This window comes from Tupaia chinensis, unplaced genomic scaffold (genome assembly GCF_000334495.1).
Source record: "Tupaia chinensis unplaced genomic scaffold, TupChi_1.0 Scaffold000182_1, whole genome shotgun sequence".
NCBI lineage: Eukaryota > Metazoa > Chordata > Mammalia > Scandentia > Tupaiidae > Tupaia > Tupaia belangeri.
The window spans coordinates 9,243,834-9,258,815 of record NW_006159657.1 but is presented as its reverse complement, the minus strand read 5'-3'; the positions used below and the strand labels follow the sequence as shown (position 1 = coordinate 9,258,815).

At 49.3% G+C, this 14,982-nt stretch overlaps 1 protein-coding gene across 4 annotated transcripts in view; it reads right to left on the bottom strand.

The window, feature by feature from the left end:
- Window positions 1–14,982, bottom strand: part of VPS35L (VPS35 endosomal protein sorting factor like) — a 143,579-nt gene that overhangs the window by 5,284 nt on the left and 123,313 nt on the right. For all 4 annotated transcript variants that reach the window (XR_003549098.1, XM_027771090.1, XM_027771088.1 and 1 more), the window contains exons 28-29: window positions 8,612–8,777; window positions 1,122–1,240 (exon numbers count right to left, since the gene is read on the bottom strand). Coding sequence is in view for 3 of the 4 variants with exons in the window: in XM_027771090.1 (XP_027626891.1) it covers window positions 1,122–1,240; window positions 8,612–8,777 (285 nt within the window). In the remaining variant the exon portion in view is untranslated. The remainder of the gene's footprint in view (window positions 1–1,121; window positions 1,241–8,611; window positions 8,778–14,982) is intronic.

The following is a 14,982-nucleotide window of genomic DNA, read 5'->3' as shown; positions in this document are numbered from 1 at the left end:
GGGAAAGAGCTAAGAATAATTTCGGGGGCGGGTGGTGAATCTAACTGGTATAACAAGGGCAAACTGAAGGTACAGGGCCTCCTTCCTCCTGTAGGGTAGAAAGGGCTCTCTTCTAAAAACCATGTACACAGGCCAGAGAGAGGCATGGTCCTAACCCTGACTGAGTTTGTACGTGTTGGTAAAAGGCCTTTGGGTGGAAGAGGGGTGTTGCTGCTTCTGATACTCACCGGTTTGATAAATCAGTTTTCCCGAAGATGAAACTGGAGTTCCAGTGCTATGCCATCATGGAGAGCCGGTTAAATCGCCCCGAGTTCCAGGCACTGTCCAGACTCCCAGAATCAGTGGGACACACTCACATATCCTCGCCCTCTCCAGGGAGGGTGCTGCCAGGTGCTGAGGCACTTAGGGCCACAGGGCAGCAGAGGTTCTGTATTTTCCGTGGGGGCGTCCAGGCCTCTGCCCTTTGGACTGCTAAGCCTGAAGCAGGCAGTGACCTTCACTTGGCAGAGACTGGTGACTGAAGCGTAGGAAAAATCTCAATCTCTTTCCAGCAAGTATTTGGATACCCTGGGGAGAGCAGGAACCCAGGACCAGGACATATGTGTACCAGGGAACTTGCAAAAAGTTCGTGGAGAAGAGAGCTCTGTGGCCTAGGGGTAAGAGAGCTGACCTGTGGCTCACTACAATTTGAATCCTGGCACAGGCAGGCCTTTTAAGACTCCCTCGGCCCCTGCCCCCATGGGGACATAGCTTACATTCCAGCGGGAGAGGCAAGGAACAGAGAAACACACGCACAGGACATTTCAGATGATGATCAAGTGCTGCAGGACAGGTCAACAGAGGCAGGTGGACAGGTGGTGACTACTTGAGACAGGAGCCTAGGAGGCCTCTCTGGGGAGGTGCTCTGAGCTAAGATTTGAAGGATGAGAAGGGACAGCCTGGAGAAGCCCTGGGGGAGTGCATTCCAGAGGAAACAACAGGGGCAAAGGTCAACAGCTTGCACAAAAACACTTTACTCACACGAAATAGTTTCCTTTCTAGAGGGAACCAATATCAAACCACCCTGGAAACGCAGGCTCTCAGAGCAAGTGGGGGTGGTGGTGACAGGCGGGGGCCCCTACCTCATCCTTGGCCAGGGTTTTCAGATGCTCCAGGATCTGAGCCATCACCGTCTCGCACAGCTTGTTGTTTTCAGCCAGGAACTTGGAGTCGCCCCCGTAGAGGTTGTCGTTAGAGTCCACTGATTGAACAAACGAGAGCAGTGAGACAGGCCGCATGTCAGGAAGGGTCAACAGATGGCAGGAAATCATCGCGGGGCAGATGGAAATGGCTGAATTTCCCGCAGGCCTTAGGGCCTTGGGAATCACAAGGAAAACCCCTGGCCTACAGGACAGTCTGAGCCAGAGACTGGTAGTGTGGAAGTCGTCCGGTTCTGGCACAGGCGCGGAGGGCACAATGATCCCAGAGACCATCACACCCGCTGCTGGCACTGGGTAGGCACCTGACTCGCGCTATCACAGGGTCCTCAGAACCAGCACATGAGAGATGGTGCTGACATCTCCGTTTTATGCAGAGCAGGCTCACGGGCCGTCCCAGCTAGGATCCCAAGCTCTCAACCACTGCATTCGACTGCCTGCCAGTGGCCCCCTCCTCAGAACTAGATCTGAAATTCCCTATTCCAACTCCTCTCGAAGATCGAATCCCTTTGACAACATCTCTTGCCAAACATTCTCCAGGCTCTGTGTGGTCACTTCCTATGACAGGCACTGCCTGGGAAGGCCAAGGACAGCCAAGGGCAGCCTGCACGCTCCTCCACACCTTCCTCCTTCCTCCCTATTAATAGGTCGTCACACACAGCATGCGCTGCTCCGGGTAAGGGAAGAAAAGGGCGGTGCGGGGCGCAGTCTTGCACTCTGCTTTGCTGGCTCAGTGACAGACCTCGGAGCTACCTCCCCGTTGCCGGGTCCACATCTGTGGCTTTGTGATGGCTGGGCAGCAGCTCCCTATGTGACAGACCAGGAAGTTCAGCTGGTGCCTACCAAAGAACACTTGGCTGTTTCGCTTCTCTCTTTTTTTGGAGGGTTGGGGGAAGGCTAGGGCCAACCTGCTGCCACGCTTAGAGTCCACAGTGAAACCACAGCAGAGGGCTCTGCCTGACAGAACTGCTCTTCCCAGCCGCACGCACATGAGCTACACTCCTCTTCTTGCTGGCCCCCTTAGCAACTGCTTTTCTCCAACTCCCAAACACTGCCTTGCGTGGGACCGAGAGCATCGTGGCAGCCTGCTGTGAGCATGCCAAGAAGCCCTGAACCTGAACCCATGCGCGTGTGAAGGCTGCTGGGAGCCAACGCTGTGCTAGGAGGTCAGGAGCAGGAAAGCTCAGGGTGGCTCTTGAGGCCTAGAGTAAGAGCCATAGTGCCCAGCGTGGAGACCCATGATAAGCCAGGGGCTACACCTCAGGCACAGTTGTGTGCACACCTTCAAGAGCGCACACACAACACTAATCCAGTTTTGTGGTTTAGGGATTTTTTTTTTTTTTGAGAGGTTTTTGCTATAGGGTGCGTGCACTCGAGAGACAGACAGAGAGAGAAACAGAGAGACAGGAAGCGAGAAATCACCCCCCAGGGGGGATGGCCACGCTGCAATCCCTTCTCCTCCATTCTCCTCTCAGGATCTTGGGCACGCACGCACACGCGCCCGGCGTGAGTTTAAGCCACTCGGTCCGGGACGCGAACCGTGGTCGACTACGTGGGAGTCCAGTGACATAGCCATTACGCTAACTGCTGGTCCCTTGTTTTTGTTTTTTAATTGCCAAAGGGCATGTGTGCTCATCAGAGACAGAGAAAGAGAAGAGAGGAGAGGGATAAAGCACCCAATAATGAGGCACAGTCATGATGCAGTCCCTTCTCCGTTTCTCCATCCTGTCAGGATTTGGGGCATGTACATATGGGCAGAGGGCTGGCATGTGAGCTATGGTTGCCCATGTAGGATCTGGCTCCCTTAACCTCTAGGCCACAGGGCGGCCCTCTCGCCCCATTTAAAGAGTATTCATTGGGTCGGCCAGGTGGTGTAATGGTTAAGGAGGCTAGATCCCGTATGGCTGACTGCCAGGTTGACTCCTGGTTCCAGCAGCTTGGAAAATAGACCAGGCACATGTGCATGTGTGCCCAAAATCCTGGGAGGGGAATGAAGAAGGGATTATGGGGTGGCCATCCCCTCTCGAGGATAATTTCTCACTTTCCCTCTCTTTCTAGTAAGCACACATGCTCTGTAATAAAAAATTAAAAAAGAAAAAAGAGCATTCTTAACTGTCTCTAGGGAACAAGTGGAAAGGACATGAGTAGGTGAGAAGGATATCGTAATACACACATGTTCAAAAGACAGTATTTATGGGAAGCACAGTAGGGCCTGTGGAACTGAATAAGCGAGGGACAGACGGCAGCCGGGATGCTGTGAGACACGCAGACTGTTACAATGAAAGGCCATCTCTGTGCACAAACATTCTTTTTTTGTTTTTTTTTGGTTTTTTTTTGGAGAGGTTTTTGCTATAGGGCGCGTGTGCTCGCCAGACAGACAGAGACATAGAGACAGAAAGCGAGAAATCACCCCCCAGGGGGGATGGTCACACCACAATCCCTTCTCCATTCTCCTCTCAGGATCTTGGGCATGCACGCACACGCACCTGGCATGAGTTTTAAGCCACCGGGTCCGGGATGCAAACCACGGTCGACTACGTGGGAGTCCAGCGACATAGCCATACGCTAAATGCTGTTTCCCTGTAAACAAACATTCTTGACTGCTGGCTATGAGCTTCAGGAATGAGGGACCATGTTCCACACACACACGTCATGAAGACCAAGAAACGCTAAGGGATAGTGTTCGGGCATGATGGTCTTTGAGCTTTCTGGGAAGAGACCCCTACTAAGATCACGAATAGAAAAACTGAAAAATACATCAATAATCAATGCATCAAAAATACTTGTATCCAGCTCATATTTTATTTTTTAAGGTCTTTGCCATCGGGTGCATGCACTTGCCAGGGAGAGAGACAGTGAGAGGGAAAGTAAGAAATCACCTCTGGGGGGGATAGCCATGCACCGTCCCTTCTCCATTTTCCTCTCAACGATTTTGTGCTTCTGGGCGCATTTGCCCAGCATGATTTTCAAGCCACTAAGTCTGGGACTTGAATAATGGCTGGTCACGTGGGGGTCCAGCACCTTAACTTACATGCCAACTGCTGGCCCCCTCAGGTCCATAATCTTTAAGAAAACATCAACTTCACTAGTAATCAAAGAACAAAAACTAAAACCACAAAAGAATTTGTTTTTTAAATCATTTATGTTAGCAGAAGTGAGAAAAAATGGTTAAAATATTCAGTTTTGATGGAGGTCTGGGAAACTATTGACGGGAGTGAAATAGTTTGGAAATAGGTTTGAAAAGTCTTAAAAGTGTCTGGAGCCACATCCCACCCATTGAGATGGCTATTACTCAAAACAAAACAAAATGAAACAGGCCTATCTGCAAGGAAGAAGGCAAGAGGGTGCTGCTGAGTGGTCCTGGAGCCACGTGGGAGGCCCTGAAACACTGGGCCCATATGCAGCAGTGGCCCTGGCTGGCTGGAAGGTTGGGGGTGGGAGGAGACTACAGTCTGAGGAAACTCCATTGAGAACCTGTCTACCTCCCTCTTTCTCTTGAGAGAAAGAAACACACAAAATATGGAGAATGAGAGTTGTTGAAGATGTCGAGAAATCAGAACTCTCATGCATTACTATGGACAGTGTTGTACCTGCTGTGGAAAACAGCATGGCGGCTCCTCACAAAGTCAAACACGAGTTACCATGGAAACTAGTGATGCCCTGCCTAGGTACATGCCCAAGGGAACCAAAAGCAGGGACTCACACAGACACCTGTGCACCAAGGTTCACAGCAGTCCATGTGTCCATCGACAGATTCAACAGATGAATGGAAAAGCAAATTGGATATGCACATAGTGGAGTATTATTCCTTTTAAAAAGGAGTGGATTCTGACACATGGGTGAACCCTGAAGACATTATTGTAAGTGAAATTAGCCAGACACAAAAGGATGAATACTGTGTGTGTGGTTCCGCTCACACAAGGTTCCTAGACTAAACAAATTCATAGGGATGGAAAGTAGAACAGAGGTCACCAGGGCCTGTGGGGAGGGCTGTGACAGAGGAACTGCTTACTGGGCACAGCTGCTGCTGAAAACAATGGTGATGTGTATATAGCATCGTGAATGCACTTGATGAAGCTGAAGGGTTAAATGGTACGTCATGTTATGTATATTTATTATAATTTTAAAAATTGAAATAAAAATACCAGTACCAAAAAGTCCCTATCATTGGACTCAGGAAAACCACTGCAGAAGATGTATTCCAAGAAAATACTCCAATAGGTGCTCAAAGACACAATGATGTAACATTCACCACAGTGGTGGACTCTCAGAAAGTTTCAAAATGCTTGCAATTAAGATCCAAGTTACTCCTTCGGGGATACGGTCGCAGGCCCACTGTTTACACTTTGCAACTGTTCCTCTGTCCCCAGTTTGGTAGTGAATGAGAAGCCCTGGGCCGAGGAGTCAATCTTGGCATTTCCAAGATGGCTCTGGCTCTGGCTGTTGTGGTGCAACTGCTGTCTCTGATGTCGAGGATGGTAGTTCTTGTAAGAAGCAAAAAGAGTTTGATTCAGCCATTCACCACCGGAGTTTGCGGGGCAGCAAAACTAGCTGGTAAAGGGATTTCCCACATCTACTGCTGAGGTCAGAATAGTTCCTGCCATAAACCCCCAGTCTTCCTCTGGGCTGGAGTCTGCTCTTGTCTGAACAGTCCAGCAATGGGGACCAGTAGGACCAGAGGTACGCTGAGGGCAGGCCACTGGCTCACTATGTATGTTGGCTTGTGTGTGTGCATGTGTGCACACACACACGCATATGCACACATACACACAAAGCACCTATAGAATGAGGGCTTGTTCACTGCCAGAATCTGGGCTGGGAGCTGGGGACTGGGTGGAGGACAAGGATGACGCGGCCCTGCCCTCGTGAAGCTCACAGTCTACCAGACAATACAGATGAGCAAACAGGTGACTGGCATACTGGGTGCTGAGTGCCAGGAGGGGTGGTATGTGGGTTATGGGATCCTAAAATCTAGGCCTGGAATGAAATGATGGGATCAGTGAGGTATAGGTAGAACTCACAAGAGAAAGTGGGATGGGGGGGATGGGGGGTCAGGAGGGGAGGCAGGTTCTCCATGCTAACAACTGGCCATAGACAGAGGGGGCAAAGGGCAGATGGGGAGAATGAGGAGTAATTGGGCCAGGCCTAAGTGCAGAATGGGCTGGCAAGTCCAGACGTGGCTTTCACAAGGGGGAGAAATTATGTCCCTGGCAAATGGTCACTAAAAATAGCCCATGATCCTTGTATCGTCTGACCCCAGGGTCACAAACCCAAGTGCTTCAAGGGCCTAGCAGGTGATGTGGGAGAGTGATGGGGGCTACAGTGGCTTCATAGACGCATCCAGGGTTGTACCCTTGCAACAAAGACTACGCTAGCTGCATGTTAAGTAAATAAGCATTTGGAATCCAGAAATATTCTTCACCTCCATATCAAACATGCGTACTCTCTCGCAAGCTCACGTAAAAGGGCTGGAGTTAACTGCTCCAGGTAATGTCAGAATGTTCTCTTTTTATTAGTCTGCAAAGACACAGTCAAGGCATTCTTCATAAATGTGAACATGATCTCACTGCTTTTTTCAGAAGTTCTAAGCTATGTCAACATTATCTAAAAGGCTCCTTAGCTAGTTTAAGAAAGGCAGCAAGGCGAATGGCACCCCCGGACCCTGCAGAGCCTCCCATGGCTCCCCGGGTCTGTCGTCCACTAAGCACTTGTCAGGTCGTGAGTGCATCCAAAGCAAACACAGCTGGGCTGAGAGGGGAAAGAAAGCCTCCCTCTGTTTGCACTTTTGAAAGCCAGAAGACTAGATCCCACCTAGCAAATACAAGAGGACTTGAAACAGTTCATGGGAACATAAAATTAAAGTACGAGTTTCTTTTGGTGCAAAAATGTTTGAAACCCATGCAGCTTTTTCATCATATTCACTTCCCAGGAACTTTTCTGAAGATCCTGCACAGAGCCTCACGACCTTTGCTAGTGACTGGCTCTGGCAGTTCATCCTGCAGTCTTATTCAGTGAAAAAATGAACTGAAGCTACTTGAGGAAGAGCAGAGAGAGGAGAAGGCAGGGTGAGAGCATGTGCCTCCAGCAGGTCATGCAGTTTTCGGACCTGCTTCCACGTCCTTGCCTGGGTTTCACAATTTTTTCCACTTTCAGATTTTCTCTATTTTCAATGTACACATCACAAAAAGGGAAGTAAAAACATAAACAAATACAGGAGGAGGTGTTCTGACTCTCAGCCACCAGAGAAGGGCAAACCACACTCATTGTGAATTGTGCTCAAAGAAGCAGTATAATGTATGTCCCGCAGTTCAGAGTGTGAATTCCACTCCCATTACTAAGTAGGCAGCAGCTCCTGGATAAATTCCATGGCCTTTTTCGGTCTCCCCTTGCTTATATGTAATGTGAGGACGTGAACGCCAGTCCTCACGCCAATGCTGTAAGGACTAAAGGAGGACAAGGCCGCTAGTCTGGTGCAGAACCTGGCTACAGCAGGTGCTCAGGTTGTGGTAGCCATCCCTGTCAACACCAACTAGTCTCCCCAAGTTACATCTTCACCACGCACTCCCCACTCCCACTAGAGAAGGCCTCTGAGTGCTACGACAGAAGGCAGTCCCTTAGTAGTGCAACTTCTAAGCACAGAGACAGGTTCTTAACTCTATGGTATATACTGGGTGGTCGGAAAAGTCATGACATGTTTTTCTATGCAAAAATGCATCACGACTTTCCCCAGAAACAAGAGTTCCTGCCAAAGTGCTTTTAACGACAAAGTCATAACTGAGGATGCAAAGAGCAGGGTGACACTTTGGCTCAGTAGGAAAGGTCTGGAATTGGGACTGTTGCACGTTATGCCCAGGACACGAGAAAGCTGTTCCCTACGTGCACCAGCAAGTTTAAAACGGTCGGTGGCAGGTGAGGAGCGAGGCTGTCTCCTTCCTCCAGGGTACCTGAACTGAAGGCCTGCATAGCCTCCACCTCATCTGAAGAGCGGGTTACAACCCCACACCAGGATCTGGTCTGAGACTGTGATTAGGAACAGGCCTGGGGTGAAGCTCACATATATGTGTATAATTTAGCCATTGTTGTGGGTTATTCTGTAGTGTATCAATTCAAAAGAGAGCTTCTCCAAACCTGTCTGAAGGTCAAAACAAACTCAGTTGCTTATTACAGATACAAACTTTTGAACCTCTTTGTGGGGGCTTTAATTTAGATAGGGCAGAGTGGGGATCAGGAATCTGTACTCCTAAGATTTGCCCCAGGTAAGACGTAGGTCAGGTAAATTTAGTGAAAGCCTGGACTAGAAGAAGCTCATGGTAGTGAAAACACAGGGGAAAAGAAACAAAAGAGAAAATGAGAACATTTCATTTGCCTTCTAGGACATTCAGGCAGGGCACGGTTTGGCAGGAGCGGCCTGCTACCTTTGTCGATGTGGTAGAGATAGGTCTCCTGGCTCATGGCGGACAGGAGGTGCAGCACGCAGGTGTAGATACGGATTTTATCATCACTATTGTCCTCCCAGGTATAGTCCTGGATCACATTGAGAAGCTCTCGAACGAGAAACAGGACCCCACGTTCGGGATGATCCTGGCAGAGAACAAAAACAGGATAAATAATCTGAGATAGGAAGTGGGGCAGGGAGGGGTCGGCACAGAATTCCAGGTCCCTCCCTTTAGCAGCTGTAGAGAGAAGAAAGTGCCAGTTACTTTCCAAAGGCAAGGCCCACTCATAAGCCCGGGTAAGTGATACAGGGCAAAGTGACAAAACGATAATCCCACTAATCGACACACTGCAGTGTGGGGGAACAGGCTCTGAAAGCCTCCCTTTTTTAGGTCTGCAGAGTAAGAGAACAGTTACCTGTCAGCTTAATGGCTTGTTTCCAAAATTACACTCTTGTTTTTCTGTGCAAAGCAGTAAAAAAATAAGCCCAGTTTCTCCAACTACAAAAGCAAGATTGTGGGCCTTGGAGCAGATGGGACAGCAGACGCCACCTACTCTGGGTAAACCCTCAAATGATTGCTGTCACCACCTGAGCCACTGACTTTAAATAGAGCCTTGCTCTTTTGGACATTGGAGAACAGTAAGCCAAACTGAGGACACTCCCTCGGGAGGGGACAATCCAGGAGGAAGTCGGAGACTTTGAGTCGCAGACTTTAGAGCACACAGTTTCTCAGCCATTAAACTGAATCCCAAAAGTGCTGTGAGGCAGGGAGTGGGCAGTTCCAGTTCAGTGCCAGCAGGTCTATGTGACGACGTTCCCTGTTTCGAACTCCTCATAGCTTTCCTCTACTGGAACAAATGTCCAGCCAGTCCCCACCCCACGGCCTCACTGCCCCCACTCACGCCCTGTCCCCCTCACCTGCTCCAGTCACACCTGCATATGCTTCGTGATGCCCCCCCTTGGACCTGCTGCACCGTTGGGGAGAAGGGAACTAGTGAGAAAGGTGAGACACCAGGGCTGACAACAACGGGAAGCCACTACCACTGGGCCACAAGCACAAGGGGCTGAGAGAAGCATTCTGAGACCAGCCCGACCTGCAGCTGGAGGGGTACCCCTCGCACAAGCTGGGAGCGAAGCCACTGCCCAATCATGGCCTGGTGAGCATGACAGGTAAATGCCCTAACCTGGCTCCCCAGCCTTCTGATGCACTGCTGGTGCCTCCTATTGTCTGGACGAGTTCGAAGCCAGGAAGCAGGCAGGCAGGCCCAGGTGATATGGCTCCCAAAGGCCAGACTCCCCACACAGAGCAGGCCAGAAGGGCACGGGATACCGCCGAGGGGGCCACATACAAGCCCGGGACATTCCAACTTTCCGGGCCGACTGTTCCCTCTGGCTAGACTCTGTGCCCCCAACACGTGGCCCAACTGGCTCCTTGACAGCCAGCAGATCTCATTTTACATGTAAGCTGCCCCGTAAGGCTCTCCCCGATTGCCTGTCTAGAGCCCCTTCCTCCCTGCCATGGTCCCTATTCTCCATGAATCATCCTGTCTTGTTTCCTTAAGAGCAATTCTCACCATCAGAAACAGTCTTACTGATTGCTCCAGGGAGCAGCTCAAGGACATCTTGTGGTTTATCTATTTCTCTCTCACACACACAAGCCTAGAACTTCCATGGAGAGGTGCTTCTTCTATTGTTTGCAACACGCTGCCAGGTTGGCCTGGCTGCACGACTCTGTGAATGGCACCCGGAGGACAATGTGAACGGTGCTCCTGGTGGCATATAACTCCATTCTGTCCCTGCCCTGGGTCACAGTGGGCACCAGGTAAACAAAGCTGAGCAGATTACATTTTTTCGGCACCTTCTATGTGCTAAGCACTAAGACAGCTACAGAAACAAGTAAGAGGGACCAGATGGTGCCACAGCACTAAAATGCAATGCTCTAGGGACCAGCAGTTAGCGTAATGGCTATGTCACTGGACTCCTATGTAGCTGACCACGGTTCAAGTCCTGGACCCAGTGGCTTAAACTCACACTGGGTGTGTGCGCTTGCATGCTCAAGATTCCGAGAAGAGAATGGAGGAGAAGGGATTGTGGTGTGGCCATCCCCCCTGGGGGGTGATTTCTCGCTTTCTGTGTCTCTGTCTCTCTCTGTCCCTATAGCAAAAATCCCCCCCCCCCAAAAAAAATGCAATGCTCTACAACGCAATCCCATCTGGGAAGGTTCCCGGTTCAAGTCCGGAGACCTCCCTCAATACCCTGGCCATGCACTTGCCCATGACCTGGGGCTGGCTGGGATAGATTGCAGAGTCAAGACCCAGTCAGGACACTATTTCTCTCTCTCTCCTCTCTCGGTCTCTTTCACTTAAGGAAGAAATAACTAAAATTTTAAAGATAAAATTTAAAAAAACAATAGCTAACATTTACAGTAGCTAGCAGGGCTTTTCTGTACTTCAGGAAGATAATATTATAAACTCCCATTTCACAGATGGGAAATACGCCAGAGAGTTTAAGTGGCCCTAAGTCACACTGTTGCTACATGGGGGGACCCAAGATTTGAGCCCTGGCAGGCTGGCTCCAGAGCAAGCATTCCTAACTACTGCGAACCAGGCATGTCGCTGACTGCATGGTGCTTGTGAACTGGGGGAGCGGATGTGTGGCTGACTTTTCTGGACGCCAGCACAAAGCCCAAGAAATGCCACTGACCCAGAGGGTGGGACTTAACTGCAGCCTCAGCCGCTGTATGAGCATGTGTGTATGTATGTACATAGAGCAGTAATGCTGCAATGGTGCAAGAGTGTGAAATGTTTTGTGCAAGCCGTTAACACGTACAGGAACTGCTCTCGTGTTATTGTCAAGAATGAGGGTACGTGATGCTCACAAATCTGAGAGCCGTGAACTACACGCACCAAAACTGCCTGAGCCAGTCTGCCTCCCATTTAGTCAGCCTCAGCCTGTAACTGACTACTGCCTTCTTTTGCTGACAGCTGTTTCTAACCAGGCTATTTTGCTCTGCTATGTGAATGTCCAAAAATATATTTTATTTAAGGATCTGCCTTGGGAACAGACAATAATCCGAATGTTTCAAGAGCTTAATTTCAACATGAATGCCCTAACTCTTGTGGGAGACCATGCAATGTACATTCAAAAAAATGCAACAAGAAGTCATGGAGACAAGAATTTGCAGTGAATCACTTTCGTGAGCTTTTGTTTACGACCGAAGAGGTGAGAGATTGTTTCCAGCCTTCTGTACAAGGAGAAGAAGTTCCACGTGCTATCTATGCTTCAGTGGCTGTAACATTTTTCAAAAAAAAAATTGTACTTTTTGAGAGTTCAATGCCAACAACTGAAGCAAGGCAGAGAGGTTTTGTTTTGTTTTGTTTTAAGAAGAAAATATCCTGGATTCAGATGGCACTTTGGATGGGAAAAGGTTACCCCAGACGTTCCTGGCAAGGGCCCCTCCCAGGCACTCGGGGGCTCTGAGAGGGCACCTGGCAGGAACTCAAATCCCTCTCCCACCTGGCCTGGTAGGGGCCCGACTTCCCCACCACAATGTCTGGCAGTGGTCTGTGTCTGCAGGGATCCTTCCACTGCACACCACTCCTTGGGAGAAGTAACAGGCCAGCAGCAGTTCACTTCCCGGGACAGCCATGACCAGAGGTGGCGAGGGCAGCAGCAGAGCAAAGGCAGCTTTGGATCCTGGCAAGGTTACTTACTAGCTGGTGACCTTTCTCCTCTCTGTGCCTCAGTTTCCACTTACATGAAAAAGTGTTTCTTTCTTTCTTCCATGAAGAGAGAGCAAGAGGGAGAGAGAGAGAGCAAGAGCGCAAGCAGGATCTCCACTCTGCAATCCACTCTAGCCTCAGCCCTCCCTGGATCATGAGCACACGTGTGCCCAGCATGTTCAAGGTCTCCAGACATGATCCCAGAACCCTCCCATGTGGCCCGCTTTGCAGGGCATTACTGCTGCACCACCGGCCACTTCCTCCTGTAGTTCTTCATGTCATTATATGTGATTACAGCCATGTGTGTTTTTATTTGCTTCACATGGAGTCTGTCCTCCTGGGTGGGGGGACATGTTTCTTTTGTTCATTCCTCAATTCCCAGGTCAACAAATACTTGTGGACTAGACTAAAGGACTGAATGAATCGAGCTTCACACCTGGACACCTCACTGTGTCCCACTGTGCTGCAGCTGGACCTTGTCGCCGGGATAAGGGGGAGAAGAGACATCTCCCCGCTGTGTCCTATGTGGTTAGTGCCAGGAAATTGATGGGAATAACATTTCCATTTCCTGCAAATTGTGACTGAATCAAAATCAGGCCTCAGAAAGTGTTGGGACAATTCTACATTATGTGTTCCACGTGTTACGTGAACTGTGCCAGTTCAATTCTACAGAGAACACCGTCCTGCAGTATGATAAGAAGCCAGAGCAGAAAGCTTTAAAACACCCCAGAAGTTCACTGCTATGGACGAGAGTGAGCTAGCTGTCCTGGGGAATGTTTACGTCCACATGTGTAAGTATAAATAAAGCAGGCTAGAACCTTTTTCTGGTCTATAATGGCTTTCATCTTTCCTAAGCAAATCAAATGAATCAAAGTTTTTCCAAAACCACCCTTTTATAAAGCCTGACGGAGGGTTGGATGTTGGCACAGCAGTGATGCAATACTCTGCTAGGCTGACCCACGTGGAAAGGTCAGGTTCACAACCAGGGAACCCCCTGAACGCATAAGCACCTGTGTGCCTGTGATCCCGGGCTGGCTGAGGCAGGGATGGATGGCAGCAGGAAGCACCTACTGGGATGCCATCTCTCTCTCTTGCTCACAGAAGAGAGAGATTTTTGCTATAGGGCATGTGTACTCATCAGAGAGACAGTGAGAAATCACCCCCCGCCCCCGGACACCAGTAGGTCACACCTCAATCCCTTCTCCTCTATTCTCCTCTAGGGATTTAGGCACACATGCACATGCGCCTGGTGTGAGTTTCAAGCTGTTGGGTCCAGGACTCAATATGTGGTGGACCACGTGGGCGTCCAGCACTTTAACCACTATGCCACCTGCTGGCCACAGGAGAAGTAAAAATTTTAAAAAGCCTTGTGCACTATTGGTAGGAATGCAAATGGTGCAGCTGTTATTAAAAAAGAAAAAGCCAGTATGGAGGTTCTTAGAAAAAATAAAAAATAAAACCATGATATGACCCACAACCCCAATTCTGAGGATATACCCAAAAGAACGGAAATTGGGATCTCGAGGCAGTATCTGCACTCCCTGTTCTCTGCAGCATTATGCATGATACCCCAAATCATGGAAATCTATGTCCATCGACAGACAAAAGAATAAATAAAACATGGGATATAAAAGAAATATGAAGCAGAATGGATGAACCTTGGGAACATAATGCTAACTGAAATAAGCCAGTCACAAAAAGACAAATACTACATGAACCCGTTTATAAGAAGTATCTGAAACTATCAAAATCAAAGAGTGGAATGGTGGTTGCAGGGCCTGGGGAGAGAGGGAAATGGAGAATTACTAATCAATGCACCTGAAGTTTCAAGTAAGCAAGATGAGTAAGCTCCAGAGACACCTGCCTAACGCTATACCTGCCATCAACGGAACACACGGTACACCTCAAACTCTGCTGAAAGGGGAGCTGTCATATTCATATTCGCCACAACCAAATAAAAATTAAAAGCTGTGATGACAAGTAACAGGAACCAGGGAAATGTATAATGCGGGTCTCGTCTTCATACTAAATTTCTTCACAGCAGACAAAGCTGGGGTGTGGCCCAGCTGATCACCTGGGACTCTATCCAGTGCTCAGGCCTGGCTATACAGGTCTAAAGATCCAGTAATGCTGCATGCACAATGCAGACCTGCAATGCTGCATCCTCTGAGGAAGGACACACAGCTGTTAATGTTCAGTGACCTTGAGCAAAGGCGGCAAACTGCAAAGGATCCAGGCTCTGGTGCAGCACAGCCCTGGATTCAAATCTCAGCTTTGTTACTTACTAGCTGAGTGACCTCAGTCACACTATAGGGAGCCTCGAGGTTTCCAAAGTGAAAAAGACTTTGCAGAGCTTGGGGGATGATTCCTAGGGACTGAATGTTAACCGAGGGCTTTAGCAAGGCTCAGGGCACCTAGTGAGATACAGCATAGTTGTTCCTCATCTCGTTGCTAAATCCCAGCAGAAGTATGTGTGATGACATCAGGAACAATAACTGTGAATCAGTTGAGAATGAAAGCTAGTCCCACAAATGCCTAAGTGTCCAGGCAGACAGTAGAAATGAGTTCAATAGGCCTAGAGGTGACTAGGAACTGGAGAGACATGCAAGTCACCCACCTGGGACAGATG